Source organism: Xyrauchen texanus, chromosome 22 (assembly GCF_025860055.1).
Source record: "Xyrauchen texanus isolate HMW12.3.18 chromosome 22, RBS_HiC_50CHRs, whole genome shotgun sequence".
In the NCBI taxonomy this organism is placed as follows: domain Eukaryota; kingdom Metazoa; phylum Chordata; class Actinopteri; order Cypriniformes; family Catostomidae; genus Xyrauchen; species Xyrauchen texanus.
This window is the reverse complement of record NC_068297.1, coordinates 14,396,120-14,422,571: the sequence shown is the minus strand read 5'-3', so window position 1 is coordinate 14,422,571 and position 26,452 is coordinate 14,396,120. Positions and strand designations below refer to the sequence as shown.

The 26,452-nt window shown below is 37.6% G+C and overlaps 1 protein-coding gene across 1 annotated transcript in view; it reads right to left on the bottom strand.

Moving 5' to 3' along the window:
* The window catches only part of rasgrp3 (RAS guanyl releasing protein 3 (calcium and DAG-regulated)), a 40,654-nt gene that overhangs the window by 8,236 nt on the left and 5,966 nt on the right, over positions 1 to 26,452 (bottom strand). The window contains exons 2-13 of the mRNA XM_052153870.1: positions 14,684 to 14,902; positions 13,077 to 13,179; positions 12,817 to 12,879; positions 9,606 to 9,737; positions 8,236 to 8,383; positions 6,637 to 6,810; positions 4,189 to 4,305; positions 3,670 to 3,945; positions 2,604 to 2,684; positions 2,293 to 2,406; positions 1,777 to 1,892; positions 217 to 364 (exon numbers count right to left, since the gene is read on the bottom strand). Coding sequence (XP_052009830.1) covers positions 217 to 364; positions 1,777 to 1,892; positions 2,293 to 2,406; positions 2,604 to 2,684; positions 3,670 to 3,945; positions 4,189 to 4,305; positions 6,637 to 6,810; positions 8,236 to 8,383; positions 9,606 to 9,737; positions 12,817 to 12,879; positions 13,077 to 13,179; positions 14,684 to 14,753 — 1,542 coding nt within the window. The 5' untranslated portion in view covers positions 14,754 to 14,902. The remainder of the gene's footprint in view (positions 1 to 216; positions 365 to 1,776; positions 1,893 to 2,292; positions 2,407 to 2,603; positions 2,685 to 3,669; positions 3,946 to 4,188; positions 4,306 to 6,636; positions 6,811 to 8,235; positions 8,384 to 9,605; positions 9,738 to 12,816; positions 12,880 to 13,076; positions 13,180 to 14,683; positions 14,903 to 26,452) is intronic.

The window sequence follows — 26,452 nt, the reverse complement described above, 5'->3', positions numbered from 1 at the left end:
TCAAGTGTACTTGTTTGCACGCACACACACACACACACACACACACACACACACACACACACACACACACACACACACACACACACACACGCGCGCGCGGTGCTGAGCACTTCAGAAGATATATACCGCACTTTATGACTCTGAGTTTAACTGTGCACATATGTTGCACTGTACACATCGCACAAAAATACAAAATTCATTGGATAATTAACTCACAAATCCAGCACAGTGTTCACAGAAAGTCGGTTTCAGGTAGGTCATCTCCTGAAAGTTGTGAATAAAACCGGGCCCCATTTTGCACTGTAACAATGGATTGGCACGCAGGAAATATGCAATCATTTCATCCTTACTGATCAATCCATCCCTGGAGAAAGAGAGAGAGAAAGAGTTATAAATGGATCCCTCAGCATCACAAATCAGTCAACCTCATACTTAACTACACAAACACAAACAATTCTGTCCTTATTTATACACCCTTGTGTTGATTTTCTTTCATGAACATAAAATAAGATGTTAGGCTGAATGTGAAGGACAGATAGCTCTCCTTTTGTGTTCCACAGAAGAAAGAAAGTCAAACAGGTGACAGAATTTACATTTTTGGGTGAACAATGCCTTTAAGTCTCACATTCATCAGTTGATTGTCAGTATTGTAACTGTGTGAAAGTGTGTGCATTTCATTGAAGTGCGTTTGTGTGCTCTTCCTGTGTCACAGCAGGAATGATATCTGAATTAGACCGTTAGAGTCAGCCAGAGAGTAGGAGCGCAGGAGAGATGCATGCACTCATGCATCAGTGATGCAGTTTGACTGCTGTACTGCACAGATGAACCACAGAAGACACCAGGGGAATTTCTAAGTGTGCGTGTGAGATGCTGTTTGACTGTGAGACTGCGTTTGAGTGATGCTGGTTGTCCTTCACAGGGATTCATAACCTTCAGCCTTTTAACAATTCTTCAGGTTACTGCAATGAGCAGTTGCATTTGCTGAAGTGACTCAACCTTACAAATGTGGCATTTGTAACCTCTGATAATGAAAATAAAAAAGCTTTAAAGGGAAAGTTCACCCAAAAATGAATATTCTGTCATCATTTACTCACCCTCATGTTGTTCTAAACCTGTATGACTTTCTTCTATGGAATACAAAAAGGAGATGTTAGATAGAATGAAAGCCTCTGTGACCATTTACTTTCATTGTACGGGAAAAAAAAATATGCAATGAAAGAGGATATTGACTAAAGCTTACATCTCCTTACTGTATGTGCTCCACAAAGAAAGAAAGTTCTCATTTTGGGGTGAACTGTCCCTATTAGATGCTGTTTGAGTTCATCCAGTGGTGTGGAAAAGTATCAGTGTTCCAATGCTGTATTTTCACAAAATACACTTAAATGCTGTACTTTTAATGCTCTTTAAAGATGCATTATTGTTGTTTTAATTATTAACATCATGTGAAATGTAGTGTGCATGCTACATTATGCTCCATTTGCTGCGATAAAACATATTTTACACGGTTGAGAGGAACCCTTTGAGGAAATTTTTAGACACGCAAGCTATATTCACCCAGCCAGACTGGAGGTGATGTACTGTAAATCAAAAGTTTCCTCTCAAATGTCATCAAACATGGAATCTCTGGCCAGGCACATAAGATCCTACACACAGACTGAGAGATGCTCATGCCAAGAAACGCTATAAGCAGTTTGGCGCTGCAGGGGTTTGTTACAGAGAATCACACATTTTGTGTGTGTGTGTGTGTGTGTGTGTGTGTGTATGTTTCATACTCACTGGTCTTTATCAAGCACACAGAAGGAATCCAGAAAGGGGAAATTTGCAGCGATACTCTCAAAGTCCTCCTGGGATATGTAACCATCATGGTCATGGTCATAGTTACGAAACACAGACTTTACATGTAAAAAATAAATAAACAGTATGTTTAGACACTGGGCAAAGACTAGATACAGGCAACTGCGAAACACTGTCATTCTAATACTAACAACTTTTGTATGTGGTCTGCTAGATGACGGGACTGTTCTCTGCAAGTGGCATTCAAATGTGCCTTACTACAGATATAATCTTCTATATCATCAAAATGAATGTGATTGAACTATTCAGGATGTCACTGGTATAAGCATGAAAAACTCAGCTCCTTCCAATGCCTGGATGTAACCTATTAATGTAATCATATCATGATCAGTTGCACTTATTTGGCAAAAACAAATCAGACCTCGAAAGTCTTTGACATCATAAGTGTCTGACATTGTAAGTATTATCATGTTGAGGATGAGGAGGGAAACATCTTACATCCACAACCTTCCTGATATGTTTGTTGACCACTGAGGGATCGGGTTTGGTGGTGACTCCAGATGCCCAGTCCAGTGGAGCCAGAGGCTTGTTAGGGGTTGTGGGCGATGTGGGCTGCAGAAAGATATGATATGATTTGTTGATGATATCAAGTCATGGGACGACTCTTTTCTGTACTGAATTTCAGATGATAACTGTCATAAACTAGCTTTACAGGGTGGCAGGCTTAAACAATTGGTTAGTTGGCAAATGTTAACAGAGGCACAATGGGGGGTTGCACATAGCACACACAAGGCATGCATTCATCTTACCTGAGATTTAGGGTTACGGGGTTCCCTGAGCAGGGACAGCTCATAAATTTCATCCTCTGTGTAATACAGATCCAAAGACAGCTTCACACAAACAGACATAAATGTACAATTAAAATTTAATTTAAAATTCACACTATTCACACAATAATATACGTATATATATATATGATATGATATGATATGATATGATATGATATGATATGATATGATATGATATGATATATGACAAATAAAGCCTATTTGTAAGACCATTACCCCAAATTCTCATGACTGTAATGTGTATGGACATTTACTTTTGAGTTGAATTCTAAATGATGACTCTTGTTAGATTCACATTACTGTAATATAGTACTTTTTATTCATTTTTTCATTATTTAAATCTGTTTAAATTTAAGGCAGTACAAAAATAGTATTACTATGATTTATAAATTACTTTAGCTCAGTGAGAAACAATTCTGACTACTACCCCTGGAGTCCTGAGTTTGAATCCAGGGCGTGCTGAGTGATTCCAGCCAGGTCTCCTAAGCAACCAAATTGGCCTGATTGCTAGGGAGGGTAGAGTCACATCGGGTAACCTCCTTGTGGTCACTATAATGTGGTTCTCGCTCTCGGTGGGGTGAGTTGTGCGTGGATGCCCCGGAGAAAAGCGTGAAGCCTCTACACGCGTTATGTCTCCGTGGTAACACGCTCAACAAGCCACGTGATGTGTGTATTGACTGTCTCAGACGCAGAGGCAAATGAGATTCGTCCTCAGCCACCTGGACTGAGGCGAGTCACTACGCCACCACGAGGACTTAGAGCGCATTGGGAATTGGGCATTCCAAATTGGGGAGAAAAGGGGAGAAATAAATTTGCTCTGAAAACAAGCTTTATTTTCTTAAAGGAGTATATATATATATATATATATATATATATATATATATATATATATATATATATATATATATATATATTATTTCTCTTTTCATTTTGTGTTGTAAAATGACCTGGAAATGTCCTTGACAGGTTTTATGAGATTCACCCTTAACAGAGTCTACTGGTTTATGATCACATACTGAAGACTCACAGTGAGCAGATAGATCAGATCCATGTTGGGTTCCACCTGAGCCACGGCGCTCTGGAGAGACACCAGCTCATTAAAGGTGAGATACAGCTGTTGCATCTTCACAATGTTCACTTTCCCGTCCTCCCCCCAGTCCGGGAACACCACATGTACAGCGATCAGGTCTTTCAGGTGAACGCCTAGGATTGGGATCTTAAACCCTTCACATTCACTGAAGGCCTTGCGGTATGCACAGTAATTGCAATTCGATGACACCAGCTCTGTCATTTCATTCCAGATCTGTTAATAGCAGGAAAAAATGACATTTTCTGAAATGAATCACCTCCCTCTTTCTGAAAACATATGTATATCACATTCCAGTCTCTCATATATGATCATGCCTTATAAAAAGTCTCCCAAAGTCAACTTTACAGTACATGAAATCTGCAGTTCCTTAGCAAAGGGAGTTGGCCTTCAACCACAATTTAACTCTTACTAATGTTTTGAACAACTAAACAGCTGTTTTTGCAGTGAGTGTTGGACCTTGGTGACTTCTGGGCTGAGGTGAAAGTGAGTTTCCTTCAAGCGGGAAATCGAGCTGTGACTCAGACCCCCAACCACAGCCATCAATGTGTTAAAATTCTGCAAATGGAGCAATTTCTGAAAGAGAAATAAAGAGAAAGAGTAAGAGGGGAGACATATAGACAGAGTGAGATCTTTTCAATGAATAGGTTGATCTGGTTCACAAAACCACACTGAATGATTCGTTCACAAATTGGACTGGTCCTGTTCTTGTGTTCAACTCACTGAACACAAGAACTGTGATCCGATTGCAGCAGTTCTCAAGTTAACAGCTCAACATGAATATTATCTTGAGATTATGTTTATTTCTTAGTCAAAGCGATCAAATGACTTCAGAAGAGTTGAAGTACAGCACAAGGACAACTTTTTTTTAAAAGACAACTTTTGTGATACTAGGTGCATCCTTTTTGTAACAGGGAAAGAGCAACCAGTACATTATTCCAAATGTCTCCTTTTGTGTTCGATGAAGGAAAGACAGAGAAAGGACAGACAGTCAGACAGACAGACAGACAGACAGACAGATGGGTGGATGGATGGATGGACGGACGGACGGACAGACAGACAGACAGACAGATCGATAGATAGATCCATTAATCCAGGCTTTTCATAAGAAGCATAACTGCATCAAGTTATGCACAGCTCTCTTTTATCACAGAAGCTCCGATAACTCGACAACTCGACACTTAACACCTATTAGCTGACACGGATCATGCCTGGCAGGCCTTAAAACAGATACTAAAAGCACAGGCTTTGTACTGAAGGGATGTCTGAATGCTCTTTATAATACAGAGGTTTCATACACCCCCCGCCTCCCCTTGACGGCGTGAGAGCAGGCAGGCAGCTCCTCTGCACTCTTTTGCCAGCAGACATTAACATATCAAAGGGCCTGAAAATGTCATCTTGTTGCTTTCAGATTGCACTGATAGAAACTGGTTTGCAGGATGAAGGGTTTCGCGTTTGCGTAATCAACATTACAGTTAGACGATTACATAGTGCGTCTGTACAGCTCTCAGTGTTACCCAGAATGCACTTTGAACATATTTTTTTTAGTATGCTGGCCTTTTAGCATGCTTTACCTTTCATAACAAGTTATTTAATTATTTAAATAACTTGTTATTAAAAAAACAGGTGGTTTCATCACCTTGGCTCCTGTACTTTGTTTTACTTCAACGTTTTCTTTCTTTCTTATCCTTGTACTATGTAAGCATATGAATGGTTTGGAAATATTATAATCTTTTACAGTGAATCTTTTTATTTTTTTATAGCCTTTTCTCACCAATATGGCATGCCCAATTCCCACTACTTAGTAGGTCCTCGTGGTGGCGTGGTTACTTACCTCATTCTGGGTGGTGGAGCACAAGTGTCAGTTGCCTCCGCTTCTGAGTCAATCCACTCATTTTATTAAGTGGCCCACTGTGCATGACACCGCAGAGACTCACAGCATGTGGAGGCTCATGCTATTCTCCGCTATCCACGCACAACTTACCACGCATCCCATTGAGAGCGAGAACCACTAATCGCGCCCATGAGGAGGTTACCCCACGTGACTCTACCCTCCCTAGCAACCGGGCCAATTTGGTTGCTTAGGAGACCTGACTGGAGTCACTCAGAACACCCTGGATTCTAACTTCCGACTCCAGGGGTGGTAGTTAGCATCAGTACTCGCTGAGATACCCAGGCCACTTATACAGTGAATCTTAATATTTTCAATATTAAATATTTTCTCCAATCCCAACTTAATGTGCAGAGACAACTGTTTGTAAGATATTTGTAGGTTGATGTCCCTGAAAAGTGTAAATACTGTGGCTCTGCACACTTTCAACTTTGCTCTGTTTGAGCAGCCCGACATACAGTAGCAACATTGGCTTGACCAATCTGATCTAGTCTTGTTGTACAAACTTAAATTAATTTAGTCATATCTCCTATATTACAATAAATCTATCATTTAAATTAGGTTTAGACAATTAAGCTTTTATCATCTCCTTTTTGCCAATAATTTGAAATTGATCGAATGGCAAGCTGTGGGCACATGATCACAGAAAGAGAAAAAGTAATCTTGCAACTAGCAAATCAATTTAAACAAAACTTTAAACCGAACAAGCGAAAACACTAAACAACTACATATAAACAGATGCACTTTAAGAACACTTGCTCAATGCGGCAACAAACACTACAACACCAGTGCAAGTATCACAGTACATAGTAAATATTAAAACATTTATTCATGATTTGTATTCATGCCAAGATATAAACAGCCGGTTCTGGCCAACACTTTTTTTAATGTTGTGGATTGAGTGAAATTCTATTTACAAATTTGAACTGACTGCATGTAATTAAATTAAGTTCAAAATTTTTTCAAGAATTGTGTCTCAACAAGAAGCAAAAATACAGTCATGAGTGTGTGCCTACCTGAGCAACATGGATATATTTGTTGATGACCTCTGCTCTGTGCTGAGGGGTGAGTTTACTGAGCACCATCAGCTGAACCCACTGAGAGATCCCGTTAAACAGGGCTATGGAGCGCTCTAATGTGGGATTATCCACCAGACAGCCATGAATCACATAACTCTGATAATCTGTGAACTGAGTACACACACACCATTTTAACCATCAAAGGGTTTTAATTGAAGTTCCTGTTGTTGGTGCTAAGAATACAGTTGATGCAAGACTGTCAGAAACATGAAAAACAAACTACATTTCATATATTAATTTGCTGAGAACTATAAAAGCCACAATTTTCCAGAGCCTCTTATTACCACATTATTATTTTTTTACCTTTAAGATCACATGAAATCACTTGATGAATATCTTTGCTGTGTAAACATGAGTTAATACAGGATGTTTGGGAGGGGCAAATTGCAGAACTCAGGCTGTAGTTACATCGCAGCCACAAACCATAATTTGCTAGATTCTAGGCAGTTGAATGTGGTATTAGGAGATGGATATTCTATTTCTAGATAGCATTAAATGATTAAGTGCTTTAATGATTAATCAACCATTTTGGCCTTTTTTCCTGGAAGAGAAAGACTTTAAAATGTTAAAATTTAAAGGAATAGTTCACTCAAATATGAAAATTCCCTCATCATTTACTTGCTCTAATGCCATCCCAGATGTTTATGACTTTCTTTTTTTTTGAAGAACACAAACAATTTTTTTTAGAAGTACACCTCAGAACAGTAGGTGCATACAATGCAAGTGAATGGTGACCAAAACCAAGAAGCTCCAAAAAGCACAAAAGGCAGCATAAAGGTAATTCACATGGCGCCAGTGGTTTAATCCATGTCTTCTGAAGTGATCCAATCAGTTTTGGGTTAGAACAGACCAAAATATAACAAATTTTTCACTATAAATCTTGACATCAGCAGTCTCCTTGACGATCATGAGCTTGAAATCATGGTCCTATCTAGAGATTGCAATGGCAAGATGTACAGTACAGTGACAAAGGAGTTACACTTTGGTCTGTTCTCACCAAAAAACACATTGATTGCTTCAGAAGACATGGATTAAACCAGTGGAATCGTATGGATTACTTTAATGCTGCCTTTATGTTCTTTTTGAAGCTTCAAAGTTTTGGTCACCATTGTAAGTACTCCTTTAAATTTAATCAGCATTTAAGAATACACTAAAATACATTGTAGACGGCTTTAGAGCTAATAGACGGACTAAAAGCCACACATATTTGTTTTATGGTGTCTTTAACAGGGGGAGGGACAGATAAAGGAAGGATAATTTTTAAATAAAAAAAACATGTGTTAGCTCTTGACAGTGTGTTAGCTTCAAAGAATATCAAAGTAGGGCAATGGAAGAAAAAAAACAGCATAGCTGATGAGAGAACTAAAGTGTGCTCTCACGTGCACGCTCTTTCATTCTATCTTTATCTCAAACACACACATACACACACACACACACACACACACACTATCTTCATTGACGTAAGCTCTCTACAGCTGCTGGCCTTCTCAGGTGAAAGCAACACTCTGTTTTTCCATTTCCATAGTCCACACTAACCGATATCCTCCTGATGGACTTGTACTCTAAAAAGGTGAGATGTTCAGCCAGTTCAATTGGTTCCAGATGATCAAACAGCAGCGACGCTTTCCCCTTCTTTACCTGTTTCTTTCGCTGAGTCAGTTTACGCATCCAGTCATACGAAGGACTGTGGAGACAAACGTGTGGTGAATCACTGTCAAATTGTTTTTACAATTTTTTTCCTAGAATGCCTTTAATAAATTCATTTTACAAAAGCATTTGGCAAATGCTTTTATCAAAAACAACTTAAAGTGCATTCAAGGTATATTTTTGTCACCATACTTGAATCCACATCTGTTGCAAGCCCCATGCTCTGCCAGTTGAGTTACAGGAACATCTATAATGTCCTTTACCAAGTAAAGATAAATTAATTTAAGTATTATTCTATTCTATTCTCTGAATATTGCATTGCATTTATTTTTCCCCTTTTCTCTCCAATTCGGAATGCCCAATTCACAATGCTCTCTAAGTCCTCATGGTGGTGTAGTGACAATCCGGGTGGCGAAGGACGAATCTCATTTGCCTCCGCATCTGAGACGTCAGTCCACGCATTTTATCACTTGGCTTGTTGAGCTTGTTACCGCAGAGACCTAACGCGCGTGGAGGCTTCACGCTATTCTCCAAGGCATCTACGCACAACTCACCACGCGCCCCACTGAGAGCGAGAACCACATTATAGCGACCACAAGGAGGACAACCCAATGTGACTCTACCCACCCTAGCAACCGGGCCAATTTGGTTGCTTAGGAGACCTGGCTGGAGTCACTCAGCACGCCCTGGATCACGAAATCTAGGTGTTGTAGTCAGCCTCTTTACTTGCTGAGATACCCAGACCCCTACTGCACTGTATTTCGAACGGATTCTTGATATGTTTACGTATATATATATAAAACAATAAAACTGTCTGAGAAGCCTTAGCTTTTGCTTGCAGATAGTCACAGTGTGGCCTACAAATACAAATTTTATTTAGGGTCATTACCTTAATTTGTTAGGACACCTGCTATATTCACATAACAAGCACATGCTAATCATGAGATAATCTCATGAATTACAATGTGTGAAATTTAAAGTGCTTTTCAGTATTAATTAGTGACAACAGGTGCCTAATGCTTTATGCAATCATTTCCACACAATCTCAGTAAGTGATTAGATCACACGCTCATTAGCACCAAGTTATAATTACATGAAAGGGCATATCTGAATATCAACGCATTTTCATCTCAATCAAAATGTTACTCATGATTAAAGTCAAATAGGTCAATAGTAATGACACAGACAGTGATCGACATGCCGTGAGCAGATACACAGACATGCTAAGCTGTGTATTTGTGTGTTGTTATGACACTTACATCGTAGAAATATCAAGTAGTTTAATGTGCTCGTCGCCGCCAAGCTGAGCGGCTGCTTCTCTGAATTCTTCTGTAAGACGGATTAAGCCCAGATCCAGATCAAACTCTGCAGGGAATTTAACAATCCAGTACCTATTCACACACACAGATTAATAAAGGTTTAACAACTGTCATGAACTTGTGGCCGAATACATATTTACACCGAACCCTTCCCTCTTTTTCAGAGAAATTTTCTAGAATTGATTTTGATGTAATTTCAAACATGTATTTAGATTTTAACAAAATAACATGAAACTGTAGTAAGTGCAGATTGCTTGTGCTTTGATTTTTTAATGCTGCATAGAGACAAGTAACATATTGAATCTGCAGTCGTGAGAACATTTGCAAACACCTTATCAATCCTTATTTACTTGTGAAGAACTGTGACCTTGAAGCACAGTTGGTCTAGACCACAAACGGAAAACATGGATACAGATCACAACTATACAAACATTTGTTTTGTTTGTTTGTGCTTATCTACATTTACAAAAAAGTACTGCACAATGGTACATTAATGGAAAAAGATGGGGATTAGATTAATCACTTATTAATAAATAATTACCATATTTGTATAATTTACCATCGTTTTTGTATGGTTCTCCATGATACTTTAAAGAATAAATAATGGTGCATGTCGAAAAATGTTGGTGTTATGATGAAACATATCTAAAAAATCATTATAATAACGTGGTACTTTAAGTGTATTTCTATCGAACTTGTTCATTTGTCCAGTGTGAATGCTCAGCTCCTAGAATCATTTGTACAAATTCTATAAACTCTAAGTCCTGTCATCTTCAGCTCAGTTTTTTTTAGTTGATTTCATCTGGACCCTCTGAAAAACAACAACTCCAGCCTGACTGGATATATCAAGTAAACATCAAGGTTACGTTTTGAAATCAAGCAAGGTTACTTCCTCCCCCAGCACCCTTCAACAGGATGCAGGTCTTCAAACACTGACCTCCTTCATTTTGTGATGTTTTTTGTTTTGTTTCGGTGACTCTCACAAAGTCCCCGGAGAAAGGAACAAATGAGGCATATTTATGTCAGATGCATGCTGTTTGTCTTTCTATCATTAATTATGTAGATGTTTTTGACTGCCGGCCTCACTCAGGGCACTGAGACACAAAAACACATTCTTTTTCGTGTTTTTCCTTTTTTAGGGACACAAACATCAACCAGAATGTGTTCCAAGCATGAGTCAGAGTGACATCATGCAATCAGGAGGTAATAACCCATGGGTGTTTGCATGTGTGTACCCATGCATATGCATGAGACCAATGAGAGTAGGGGTCAAGAGGTCACCAGGCATATGATTTTGAAACAGCATCTCAAAATTTGCACTGATAATTTCATCTGAAAATGGCTCTTTTCCAAAACTTAGTGAACTGCCTACAGAGGCAATACTTTAAGGCATCATAGGCACACTTTCTATAGCAAAGACTGTTCAAAGAAGTAGGTAACTTAAGATAGTCCACCCAGAAATTAAAATTCTCTCAGCATTTACACACTTTCATGCCCTCCTTTCTTTCTTCAGCAAAACACAAATGGAGTTTTTTAGAAGAATATCTCAGCTCTGTTGGTCCATACAATGCAAGTGAATGGTGACCAGAACTCAGAAGGTAAATAAATGACATGAAGGAGGCATAAACATAATCCATTTGACTCCAGTTGTTAAATACATATCTTCTGAAGCAATATGATAGGGGTGAGAAACAGATCAAGATTTACAGTAAGACCTTTTTTACTATCAATCTCAACCTTTGACCAGCCCCAACCAGAATGGGGAAGTGAAAATATAGATTTATATTTAAATAAGGACTTAAATATTGATCTGTTTCTCGCCCACACCAGTCACTTCAGAAGAGATGGATTTAACCACTGAAGTCTTATGGATTACTTTTATACTGCCTTTTGTGGCTTTTGAAGTTCTGGTCACCATTCACTTGCATTGTGAGGACCAAAAGAGCAGAAATATTATTTTAAAAATCTTAATTTGTGCTTTTCAGAAGACAGAAAGTCATAAACATCTTGGAAGGCATAAGAGTGAGTAAATGATGAAAGAAGATTCATTTTTGGGTGAACTATCCTATAGCTATTTTGGGTGAAGTATACGCTCGCGGTCAAAAGAGTATATTTTAAAAGGCAACGTGGCGGACCTGGAGTGATCCGAAACAAAGTATATTTTACACATATATAAAGCCAAAATAAATCCAAGATGGTGGACAAGGCAAGAGATATGTTGATATAAAACTAAGATTACTTTCAATACCGAAAAGTATTGATACAAATAAAACATATATTTATATATATATTTATTTTTTACACAATATTTGTGTAATTAAAGTTTATAAGAGCATAGCACTTTTAGTTAGTAAAACACTCATTTCAAATTGAGCCTGAAAATTACATGACAGTAGTGGCAAAATTATATAACGTGGCTCCTTTAATGTATTGCAGCAGTAAATGTAGGTATACTGTAGGTATAAATTTAGTTATAGATCAAATTCCATTGGAATCAGTTGTGAGTCAAGGCTCATGTGCAGAGCACAATTTGTGCGTTTCTGAGTTGCTTTCTAAGTAGAGCATTCTAAATCAATCATTTATGAGGTTCTATGATGATTTGGATGCTTACTTAAAAGGCAGCTGCCTATGCACTAAGTTTTGAAACAGAGCTAATGTGTATGTGCTAATTTATGTTCAGAAACATATCCTGATTTGGAAGAAAAATTGGTTTTGGTATAGTGATAAATATAAAAACTGGCCCACATAGAATGATTCAATAGAAATTAATAGAAAAAAGGGAAATGTGGCCTAAGGAGCGGTACTCTGAATAAAGGATGGAAGAAAAAGTGAATCATTCTTTGCCCATCCGCTCAGATACAAAATGTCCACTGTGGACAAGCATCCATCAGAAGATACGATGTCTGTCCTTGTAACATCATCTCTCCTCACTCTGAGTGCAGGTGACAGTCACGCAGCCCCCAAAGAAAAAGAGGAAGAACAGAAGGAGAAACAAAAAAAGAAATGCCAAATAATAGCCTCCTCACGACATGTTCTGCCACTGGTTGTTGCCTAGCAATGCTAAATAAAAACCTTAATTCATTCAGAGGAGGAAACTCTTAGGGAATAAATGGGTTGTTTATCTCATCAAATGGAAGCTGTTTTTATTTACCTCATTAAATAACAGATCCTCAGTCGTGTCTGCTGGCAGTCATCTCCTTGACAGTCACGATACGTGATTGAGAGTCAAGAAGCGTAAAACTTGCTAGAGTATAGACGTATATACACATATGTACTGTATATACAGCCAGTACAGTGGCTCTGGTCTGAATCTGTTCAGAGATATCAACTGAGACATCACACACATGCCCACTCACCCACACACACAGGCAAAACAAACATACACACTCATACTGAGCTGACACAGGATATATAATCAGAAGTTTCTCAGCGAGCTCGGTGGACGACACATACCAGCGGTGCATCAGCAGAAGGGTTCGAGGAAGCTGATTTTCATGCAGCTCTCCTTCATCATCTACAGACAGACAGAGAGACAGAATGACAGAAAGAATGACATTAAAAGAAAGGAAAAAGAAAGAGAAGATCCATATTATAATTGATCCATATTATTGATTGTATATCTATCTATCTATCTATCTATCTATCTATCTATCTATCTATCTATCTATCTATCTATCTATCTATCTATCTATCTAATAACAATAATATAATATATTAATATTTGTATTGCTTAATAAGGGCTGCAATTAATCATATGAGCATGATCAGTGTTGGCAGTTAAAGGGATAATTCACCCAAAAATGAAAATTCTCTCATCATTTACTCACCCTCATGCTATCCCAGATGTATGACTTTCTTTCTTCTACAGAACGCAAACAAAGATTTTTAGAAGAATATCTCAACACTGTTGGTCCACATAATGCAAGTGAATGGTGATCAGACTTTTGTAGCTCCAAAAATTACATAATGGAAACATAAAAGTAATCCATACAACTCAAGTGGTTAAATCTTTGATATAATATGTGTGGGTGAGGAACAGATCAAAATTTTCTATCTGAAAACTGAATTACTCTAAATCTCCACTTTCACTTTTACATCCGAAAGGCACATATGGTGCATGTTTAATTTCACTTTCACATCTGAAGATATGGATTTGAACACTGGAGTCATATGGATTACTTTTATACTGCCATTATATGATTTTTGGAGATACAAAGGTTTAATCATAATTCACTTGCATTGTAAGGGCCTACAGAGCTGAAATATTCTTCAAAAAATCTTCGTTTGTGTTCTGCAGAAGAAAGTCATACACATGGCATACACATGGCATGAGGGTGAGTAAATGATGAGGTCAGTTATAAATACATGTCATGTTCTCTGCTTTTTCAATTTGCTGAAGTTATGCTCTTAATACCTGTTCTCCTGATTTTAATGCTATTTTATTATTTTTATTTTATTTTTATATAACCTTTTTTTTTATGTATCTTGTATTTTCTTTAAAATGTATATGTAAAGCACTTTGAATTGCCATTGTGTAAGAAAAGTGCTATATAAATAAACTTGCCTTGCCTAATAAATGACAAAGATCAAAATCAGTCATAAGTTAGTCTGGTTGATACCTTGGTACAACTGTGATTAATGATATTAATGATCACCAATGAGGATCCATAAAGGGATCAACAGCAGTATGACTGTCTTCTGTTGAGTTGCAGAATTGTAAGAACTGACATGCTCAGTCACCATTCACTTTCATTGTGTGGAAAAAGAAGCAATGAAAGTGAATAGTGACTAAGGCTAACAGTCTGCCTAACATCTCCTTTTGTGGTCCACGGAAGTGGAAATACCGTCAAATAGGGTTGTCAAACTTTACCTTTAATAGAAAGTAGTCAATTGCAATGAATGAGAATTATAAATAATTAAATATTTGGTTTCTTGCTCAGCAATCATTGTTTTATCATATACAACAGTAATATTATGTTGATGCACAGTATCATTACACCCCTTTCCTGGTCACTCACCAAATGCATGAATGCAGACGTCCAGCAGTTGCTCCAGGGAAGCAGCTTTCCCCAGCGTAAATGACCCCATAACCTCCCGTCCCACCTGACCTCACTGGGACATCCAGTTCTCTGCCATCAGGCAGACCACCCTCTCTTCGTCTGTCTTCCACCTCTTCTCACCTTTAAACGTGCTCAATGTCCTCAGCACGAGAATGGCTGACTCTGTTTCTCACTGCACTAATAAACAAACACACACACACACAAACGAATCATGATTCATATTTATTGGCCGAGTAAGTTACACTTAGTGTACAAGTAATTGTGTACATTTGTAATAGTGTGATAGGTGAAGAGTGCAATTGTAATGGGCAGAATAAATAGAATAGATGGAATCTAGTGGTAATAACTTAAGTCGTATACTTAAGATTAAGTGCCTAATAATCCTCGGTACATTGAATGAAAAACAAATTCAAACAAACATAATGTTAAAAGCCATTCAAATGCTTACGTCAAGGATCTGAGGTTTTATAATGAACAAACTCATACTTTCGAGCTTGCATCTTATTGAATGGTGTGATTAAACTGATCTTCATCTTTGAATCTATCACCTTCCATCCCTCATCGCACTCTCTAAATGACTGCAGCACACAGGCCTTTGTGTAGGATGAATTGTTGGGCTGTTTGATTTTTCTCAGTATTCCCTATGGCAGCTATCAATATTTCATCTCTCTCACCAGAGCTCACTTTGCTTGATGCCACATCGCAGATCAAGATTCCATGCAGATGGCATGACATCATTCTGGCCCACTGAGCTGGACATGCACTACCTGACTGAAGCTTACATAACTCATCAACAGTTATGAAGGGTGTGTATGCACATTTAATAGATAACTAGCCTTCATGACCGCCTGTAAAACCCCCTAGTTTTAGTTGCTGCTTTGTTGTATTTTTGTCTTGTTGTGATGTTATGCTGTGTACATCACTTTGCCAGATGATATGTGTTTTTTTCCCTGTATGTTTTTTTTATCAAAGAAGTCAAAGTGGGCAGGGTAAGTTCCTGCTCACAAATAGCTAACAGATTAATTTTAGATTAAGGTTTATTTATTTGTTCCACTGTAGAACAGTGTAGTGAAGAAATGAAGAAGTGAGCTTAATGAAAATGATCAAATGTAACTAATCATATACATGTAATAATGATTGATATCCCCAAGTGATGTAGTGAATTATTGACTGCCATTTGTCGAGAGCAAGAAACCCTCTGAGGAGAATTTATAGTAAAAAAAAAGGGCATAAATATTGATCTGTATCTCACCCACACCTATAACACTTCTGAAGATATGGATTAAACTACCAGAGTCGTCTAAATTTATTTTAGATTGCCCTTATGTGGATTTTAGATCTTCAAAATTTTGGCACCCATTCACAAAAAGAGCTGAGAAATTCTTCTAAAAATCTTCACTTATTTTCAGCAGATGAAAGAAAGTCATGCATATCTGGGATGGCATGAGGGTGAAAAAATGATGAGAGAATTAAAATTTTGGGGTGAACTATTCCTTTAACCTTCAAAATTCAAACATTGGACATCAACACAAGCCATAACACCAGAGACATGCCTGTGCAGTTATGTTTGTTTTTCACAGAGGTTAACAAGCTGCTGGTGACAGGGTCAGATTATTCTTATGGGGCGTCCGGCCTGGATTCTGATCTTCAATATTAAACAGACCCTGTGTCACACGTGAAAATGACACCTGAAACTGAGGGGATGAAAAGGAAAAGCATCTGAATTCATATAATGGAATTTACATGAGCAATCTTGATAAGTGGGTTACTGATATGGGGTTTGCATTGGCCAATATGCTATAATGATGAAAAGTGTAGCTGGGTACAAATACAATATCACCTTCCAAAACGGTCAGAAATCTAGGGTAACCACCAACAACACGATAAATTTCACAGACCACATCTCAAAGACTGCAAGATCATCTAGATTTACACTTTAAAATATCAGGAAGATAAGACCCTTCCTCTCTGTACATGCCACACAACTGCTCGTTCAGTCACTTGTCATAACTAAACTGGACTACTGTAACGCTCTCATTGCAGGCCTTCCTGCATGTGCTATTAGACCTCTGCAAATGATCCAGAATGCAGCAGCATGTCTGGTCTTTAATGAACCAAAGAGAGCACATGTTACACCACTCTTTGTCTCTCTCCACTGGCTGCCGGTTGATGCACATACTAAATTCAAGGCCCTGATGCTGGCATACAAAACAGTCACTGGGTCTGCTCCAGCATACCTAAAATCATTTCTGCAGAACTACACGCCCACCAGAAGCCTGTGGTCGGCTAAGGAACGTCGCCTTGTCGTACCATCACAAAGAGGCACCAAAACATTTTCCTGGAATTTCAGTTTCATCATACCACGTTGGTGGAATGACCTTCCCAACTCAATCCGTGAAGCTGACTCACTCTCCATCTTCAAAAAATTACTTAAAACACATCTTTTCCATGAGCACTTTACCAGTCACTAAAAAAATAGAAATATATACATATTTGCAATTTAATCTGTTTTGTATACTATTCTGATGCTAGTGAAACTTTGTAGTATGAAACTTTTTCGTACCACTGTCTCCTTAAGATGATTAATTTATGTTTTCCTCTTTTGTAAGTCACTTTGGATAAAAGCGTCTGCCAAATGAATAAATATAAATGTAAATGTTATGTAATGAAAAGGTGTTTCAACATATCCACATAAAAATTATATTAAAATACACTTGCACTGACAGGAGCCTCCTGACTGGAGACATGAATTTACCAGTTCTGTGGTTATACATATTTCTGTTGAATTTTCACCATCCTCATCTGTGTGTTTGAGTGCAGACGGCTGTAACCGTTACAAAAAATCTTTTGTACGTTACAAATTTTTTTTGTATATTAATATTCTAAACAGTAAATTATAGAGATTGGAGTGCCAGTTTTTTTTCTTACTATTTATTTTATTTTTTTGCTCCCCAATTTGGAATGCCCAATTCCCACTACTTATTAGGTCCTTGTGGTGGCACTGTTACTCACTTCAAATCGGGTGATGGAGTTGCCTCCGCTTCTGAGACTGTCAATCCGCACATTTTATCACATGGCTCGTGTGCATGACACCGTGGAGACTCACAGCATGTGGAGGCTCATGCTACCCTCCACGTACCATGCACCCCATTGAGAGCGAGAACCACTAATTGTGACCACAAGGAGGTTACCCCATGTGACTCTGCCCTCCCTAGCATCTGGGCCAATTTGGCTGCTAAGGAGTCACTTAGCACACCCTGGATTAAATTTTGTGACTCCTGGGGTTGTTGTCTGTGTCAATACTCTCTGAGCTACCTTTTTTTTTCTTACTTTTAATTTTATGATTGTATTAATTGTCATTGTTTAATATTGTGTTGGTATTTGTTGTGTATCATTGCGGCTTTAGAGTCCAAGACAAATTTCCTTGCAAAAGGACAATACTATTCACCTCATCCGCACCGGCACGAACAGAACAGATACAGCAGTTACACAACCATCAAATGAAGCCAAAGTATGAGATATTTATCACAGTTTATAAAAAAACTGATAAAATTGTTCTCAGTGAAAAAGAGAATTATCTACAAAGCAAACATTCTACTAATAAGCTAATATGGTCAATTCAATATTTACTATTATAAAACCGTTAGTTCCAGTACTCTAATTTGATTGGACAAGTGGGTTTCATATTACATCAACAGGGCTTTCATGTGTCATATTCTTTAATTAAACATACACACCGTTGGATTTAGTTTCATCTCCTAAATTTCAGTTCATTTTAATGGATGCACATGACAGCTCAAGACATCACACTGCCAAACATAAACAGAGTCACTATTTTTAATGATTAGACTTCTTCCCTTCTGAGTTCTTTGTGACATTTCTACGTAATGCCCTTATATAGACTTTGACCTCTTTAGGTTTGTGGTTATTACAGGGAACTGCTAAATTATTCTAGTAACAAATTTAGTTTTTTTCAGGTCTGTCTGTGTTGTGGTCACAACAGCTAGGTTTTTTTAATAGTGCAAAATATAATACAATAAACAGATGTCTATAAACAAAGTTCACCTCCAAATTGCCACTTCATATTTTCATGAAGCCCACTAAGCTGAAAAAGCCCATAGCAAAAGATAGAGCGAGAGGATTACTCATTGAGAAAAAGCGAGGACTCAGAACTTGAATGTGATGAGTATGGTGATCTCAACAGCATACAGGGAGATCTCGGACTGAAGATGCTTCCATTTGTCTCATAAAAATCAATGAGCCAAAATGAACCTAAGACATGTACAGTATTTCCCTTATTCACTTACCATATATTCTTCACATTCAGATCAGAAAGAGGCAGTGGTGTAATTCTGAAGAATAACTCCCCAGTTGCAGTGGTTTATGAGGAATGGAGAATTCTTCTGTGTAGGAGCACAGACTGTGATCAGCTGACTGACACATATCACTGTCCTCCACACCTGTTTGTAAACACCAACGCACATCAGACAGCCATATGACAGAATATCACAGCCAATCAGAGTGACAGAAGGGCTCAGAACATGAACGGGGGACAGAGTGAGACAAATACTGATGGCAGAGAAGAATGAGAAAGAGTTAATGAGAGACAGAGAGAGTGAGGATGAGATTATTTCACACTTTCTGTCGACATGTGCGTGCTGTGTATAGGACCGAGCATTAAGCTGGGAGACACAAACTGACATATAAAATGAAAGAAGTGAAAAAGAGTGGTAGTACTTTCCATGAACTGGGTAAAAAAATAGGGCCTGAAACTTTAAAAAAAAAAATTAAGTATTTATATCTTTTTAAACACAGGGTCAGTGAACTTGTCATGTTCACTGTTGTCTTTTGTTTTTGTGCTTTTGTGTTGAAGTTTGGTTAGTTCCTGTTTCCTGTTTGGTTTTTGTAGTCCTTTGTAGTTTCATTTTATGATTGGTTTTCCCCTGATTAGTTCTCTTTCCCTGATTGTTTCCCCAGGTGTTCCTTATTCCATTGTCTGTTCCATTTGTGTATTTAAGCCCTTTAGTTTCCTTGTTTCCCTTGTTAGTTCTTGCATGTTTTGGATGCTCTGTGCCAGGTCTCCCTTGTTTTGCTTTCTTCTGAGTTTTCCTTTATGTTTTTTGAATAAACTGCTGCATATAGATCCCCATTCTCCGCCTGCTTCGTCACAGAACTATGGAAGCCAAATACTGCATTTATTTACTATATTTAATTGACTTTTGTGACTTGATTTCCCACATTAATAGTCACAATTGTGAGAAATAAAGTCGTAATTGTGAGTTTATATCTCTATAAGAAATTAGTTATTATAAGAAATTATGTTGCAGTTTCACAAACTGGTATCCATATGTTCTACAACACATTTTTTGTTTTAATTTGTAATTTTTTTCTGTTTTATTTTCTATTCATTATCTATGAAGGTTGCAATTTTTGCAACCCTGTAATTGGGACATGTCTAATTATGTTTAATACTAGCTAGCTACTTTTCATGCTAGGTTAATTTGATGTCCTTTTAAATTCCATGCCTTTACAAGAACAGCTTTTTTTTTATTATTTATTTACAGTTTTGATCAGACAATCAATTCACTAATGAATCATTCATTTAATCATTGTGAACTATTTTGACCTAATAATTGACTCGAGAACAATTTGCTCACACATCAGACATCCCTTTGGCTTGCAAGCAAGTTTGACTATACAAGATAAATATCTAGGCAATGAGATATTTTAAGGGTAGAGGAAAACTAGAAAAACGTATATTGATCAATTACATTTTCATGAATCTTAAGGTCCAGGTTTTCCGTGCCGCTAATGCTTAAAAAAAGATAATGGGACACTATGTTGTAATGTAGACATGGAATATATCAGAATGAGAAAAACAAAATGCTACAGAGCACTATGACTATGCAATACAAACAAAAGAACTTTGAGCAAGAAAAAGTAATAATCTGATGTTAAGGGAGACAAGAGAAAAAGGAGGACAGACTGCCTCAGTAAAGAACAGATGCAGCAGATGTATCTGTCTCTGGCAGCAAAAGACAAACATCTGCCCTCTACATCTGTGTGTGTATGTCTGAGAGATAATGTCATTGGGATCTCAGTGAACTGGTCTGCAGCTGTTCAGACCTACACTGACCCTCAGAGGTCACAGAATGCTGTAATGCAGACAATTTCATCTCTCTGCAGGTATATGTGATCTCAATTCTGTTAAAATTTCATGCCCTTTGATTGTGGGTAAAATCCCAGATATAGAGGTCACAAATATTGAATACTTCTCCTCAGTCCACAAGAAAAGCAATGGACCAAAACAGAGCTCCACCACAAGTCACAGCAGTTGCAGGGCGTTATGAGGCCGTGGCCTATTTTCTTTAGGTCAGTAGTCCCCATTGCTAGACAAGACAATACATACAAGCATCAATGCACACACGCACACATCTTGGTCAAATTAACCATTCACACAAAGCCAGAGACCTGCAATCAGTAACTGAGTTACTTCTCTGCTACCTCATTATCAGACCGTCATCTAAAGCTTCAGCCCGAAGAGACAACAGCCGATTACCTCTGGCAGTCATTCTGTAAAGCCTGATTTACCATAGATGAGTCTAGCAAACCCAAAACACAACACCACCAGCGGTTCCAAATCAAATCAGTGGGTCTCAACCTGAGAGTCTGGTGGTTTGCTTGTGCACCTTTGAGATTTATATCATACAGCCAAACATGAAACATCATTCAGTTAGTAGATTAAAGAACCCATTAAATCACTTGATGAGAGCAGTTTTCTTTACTGTGTTGACATATTTGAAAAAGGAAGCTCTGGCAGGACATATTGAAGGGCATTAGAAGTCACATCATTGATTTAATACTTTCCATGAACTATGATTCACAACTTGCTAGGTTGCAGGTGATACATTTTGATATAAAGGGTTCAAAAAGTCTGTGGGAAGAGTAGAAAATGCTCTGGAAAACTTTATGGACTACTGCTAACATTTTGCTGCACACTCCAATGGGACCAAACAGGAACAAGAGCCTGTGTGAATTGGCTAAGTAGAAAAAGTTTAACCAAAATAACTATCCAGAGGAACAAAAAGATGTGTATAATTCATAAAGCAGAGGCTGTCACTTGTTCCTCACACTGAGCTGAAACTTCCCTGACCTTCCCCAACTGCATGTATTTTTAACAAGCCATGTTGATGCTAACCTACTTAAAAGTTACTGCAACATAAGTGGGCTTTTTTTTTTTTTTTTTGTCATTTGGTCATTTATTTAAGACCTGAGACAAAGATAACTAGAGTGATTTGACCCATTGAAGAACTGGAAAAGATCAGCAAATCATGACACATTTGAAAAATGCTCAAATTACGACATGGTCTTAAGGCTGGAATGCATTTAGTTTGAAAGCAATTGCTTTCCCTCACGACTAGAAATCTGCCCCAAATATGAATAAATAGGAGGGATTTGTTACTGATTTTATGGCATTTGGCTGTTGCAAGATGTGACAGATGGGAAGCAGTTTTTAAACACAGAATTTGAAATGTCATTTAAAGGAACAGTTCACCCCAAAATGAAAATCTGTCAGCAATTACTCAATGAAAATATTGTCCTTTGCAGAATCTCTCAAATTCAAATTTAGAACTTGAAAAAGCGTCACACTAAGTTTGACGTCATTGAAATCGAACACCATTGGTTCTAGCATGTCTCATAAGCCATAACAACAAGCCAAGTTTGAATATGCAGAAGTACGAATGAGATTTGAGACTTATGCCGGAGAGCAAACATTTTATTAAATATCTAACTAACAAAGTATCTAACTAAGTATCTAATATCTAACAAAACGTTTGGTCTTTTCCTCACAAAAAGCAATAATGTGTCTTCAGAAGGCTTGAAATATAGTACATAGGTTGTGTATGGACAACTGTTATGGTTGTTTTATGGTGCTTTCATTAAGAGTTCATATCTCTTTTTGTGTTCCAAGGAAGCAAGCACTTTTGGAATGACAGAAGGGTGAATAAATGATGAAAAAATGTTCATTTTTTGGTGAACTATTCCTTTAAAACTATGCAACATAATCAAAAACTGTTTACAACCAAACCATGATTTATGCAGTGAGAGAGAGAGAGAGAGAGAGAGAGAAGGGAACAGAATGGTTAGTGTATTAATGAGAGAGAGAGTATCGTAGAAATTCAGAGATGTATCAAGCTTTGGCTGCTCTCTCACTCTACAATGTGAAATTCTGTGAGAGGACATGAGAACACCATGTGGCACTAGCGAATGTGAGAAATATTCATTCTTGTTCTTGTTCTCTCTCCCACTGTTCACTGATGCAGATGACGGGATTGTTTGTCTAAATGGCGAGTGGACTTCCTTCAATTCTGGCCTTTTCCTGTCTATGGAGCAGGCGTCCCTGTGCCAGGCTAAAAATACTTCCAAACACACAGTAAACTGAAGCGCAACACACAGGAATCACGTCACAATACACTGTGTGTGTGGGGTCCTTTTGTGTGTGTGAAGGGGGGTGTGAGAGAAAGAAAAAGATCATGAGAGAGAGACAATAGTCATAAGTGTTATCTTTGTATCATTACTGTCCAGTGTTGCCAGATTCCGCAAGGAAAAACAACCAATCTTGTCTGGCAAAACAAGCCCAAAATAATCGACTTGACTTACTGAAGATATCCTAAGAAAGGGGCCTGTTTTCCTTCTTGTGGGGGGTAGGGGGATATTTATGGATTATGGAGACTGAATATAATTTCTTTGATTAACTGTTGCATAAACTTGCATAACGCATAGGTTGAATGAATAGTTCTCCCAAAAATGTAACACAAGGAACATTTTTAAATAATTTTGACAATGCTATGTTTTCAATGCAAAAAAAAAAAAAAAAAAGAAAAGTGAATGGTGATGCTATTATTCTCTAAGAGTCTGCCTAATGTGAGATTTTGGGAAAGAGAGGAGAAGCAAACTATTTAATAATGACGTTATGCAGAGCGCGGGGTTTGAGCAGGATGAGGAAAGATTTCACAGCTGCAATTAGTGGTTGGTTACACTTTATTTTGCAAAAGGAGTTAAGCATTAGCAAGCCTCAAAACGCAACTGATTTCTGGAAAAACAACAAAACAACTAATCCAATATAAATGACTAATTCATTTTCTAAAAATGAAATCAAATTACTTTACTGACTATTTAATCAAAAAATTCATCATTACTATTAAGTTACTTTCTAAAACTTAATTCTGTTTTTCTGATCAAAGAATTTAAAATAAAGTTTATATTACCTTCTTTTTCATTGTCACACTCAACAGGCACTTCATGTTTCTCCCTTGCAATGACTCGTGAGTGACTCTTTCACAGAAATGCAATTTAATTCTAAATAAATTCATAAATTATTATTTTAGAAAAATGTGCAACCTAAGTAATAGACTTAGTATTTAATAGATAGCTTGATTGAAAGAAAGTAACTGTAATCTTATGCATAATGTAATGCGCTACAGTACTTTTTATAAAAAAAAGTTTTGTAAAAAAAGCAATTTGATTACATTAATTAATTACTTTGTAATCAGATTACACCCAACACCGGTCACGTTCATAAAGTGGACAAGGAAATTACAATCTTGATTTCTTTCTCGCACACTGTCATTGCCACTGCGAGTTAAAATAAAAGGCAGGTTGTTGTTTTTTCCAGTCAGTGACTTTTGAACAGGATTTCATCAACACACAGTGGATCTGTACTATGTGGTTTCCACCTTCCCCAAAATAATCAACCCCAAGTAACTATGCCTTCAATAAACAGCCTGACCTTGATCTGATCTCAAATGAGACTTACAAAACAATTGCAAATACATCAAACTCACCGGCTGAACAAAAGCGAAGGATGTTAAGTCCATGTTCAAACAATGGGCAACCCCAATTTTCAACTCTCTTTTGTTTCATTGCCAGTTACTCACACAAGTGGCAGACATACTTAATGACCACAGACCATGCAAAAATTCAGATCCTTTTTTCCAGGACCAAGCTTCCATTCTTAGAGAGGATGAGCCCCTCTGGTTTCCATGGAGAGGAGAATTTATACTGAGACAATAGAACTTGCCACCCAGCAGGCTGTCATCCAATTCCCGATATTTACGGGCAGGAATTACTCACAGTTTATAAATCACCCACTTCAGTCCCCTTTGCATCAATTTCCCCCCATGAATGCTAGCATTTTCCCATCTCGTGGCTTTTTTCGAGGCCTGTTTTAGTATATCTGAGTGAGGCAGAGCTCTTCGATCTGTCTGTGGTTTCTGTTCGCAAGAGTACAGAGGTGAAGACAGGTTTCAGAACGGAAGAGATTTGCACAAGTAATAGCTTGGTAATGCTCAACATGCAACAACTGAATTTAACTCAAGTTTCAGGAGAAAAGTCACATTTCGAAAACACTGCTCACTGCACACTAAAGAAAAAAATTAAGTCAGGAAATGGAAAACATCGTTTTCAACCAAAAACCTGTGGATGTGGCCTTAGGTCTTTGAAAATTGAATTTTAGTTGAAAAAAACATCAACAACGCTTGGTGTAAGAATAGTTCAATTTTCAACAGTAACAGCTATGACATGAAACATCAGTGTGCTACTGTCTATATCAATGCACAGCACCCATTCTGTAATAAGTTCTGTAATTTTTTATATGTCAGGCACTATATCTTCTAGCAGAAGGATGGAGTGCCATTTAATGCATTTTCTTATCATATTATGTTTCAAAGAAACTTTGTGCCCTCAATATATACATTAGTAAGCATTTTGACAGCAATTGGGAATGAAACACCATGCTATAATGTGAATGGTCATGCCTAAAGGGGTTGCAGACACAATGCACAGCAACGCTATAACAACATAATTTAGCTGCCTGTGACAAGCTATATTTTCTTTGTAATCCAAGGTATTTCAACTATTAACTATGGTACTACCATGGGTCATGTCCAAAAACATAGTATTACCTTGGTGCCCTGTCCAAATCACCATGATTGTAGATGGTACTTTCTATGTACTGTTTCATTAGTTATGCTTCAATAAATATTTAATGTGGTATTACATGGACAGTACCATGAATACATGAAACTTGACAAAGTAGGACATGGCTCCTCTGAAGGACCCTTAACCCGCTCTCTCTCTCTGTGAATTTGTGTGTGTTTGTGCATTGTGTGTGTGAGACACTAGCAGCTGTTTTTCTGTCCTCTTTCCTGTTCTATTAAAAGGGATGCAAACCATCTTGTTTCGTCTCCTTAAGTAAAAAAAAAAGAACCAGCTAAACACAAACAATGAGCACATTTCCTGCTCAGCCAACACTGTTTGTTTTACACTGTCAAACTGTTTGTTTCAAAAGGGTAGGTGAACTGCAGCACTGGGCTATTGTCACTAATGTCACTCTTATAAGTCCTGTAGTAAAACATTTGTATTCTGTCAGTAGGTGACAGATAACAGTTTAAAGGGTTAATTAACCAAAAAATAAAAAATAAAGTAAATTCTGTCATCATTATCTCACCCCAATGCATGTTTTTATTAATAGGCTACACATTATTATTTAAATAATGTGTATAGAGGTTTGGGTTTATGTCTGGGCTTTGTGCAGGACAGTAAACAATTTTATTTGTGGCAATCAATGACAGTGTCACAATGAAAATCAAGTCCGCTTTTGTCTACTGAAAATGTTTGTCTAAGGCGATTGATTGTATGCTTGATTTTATGCAACTGATCTGATAG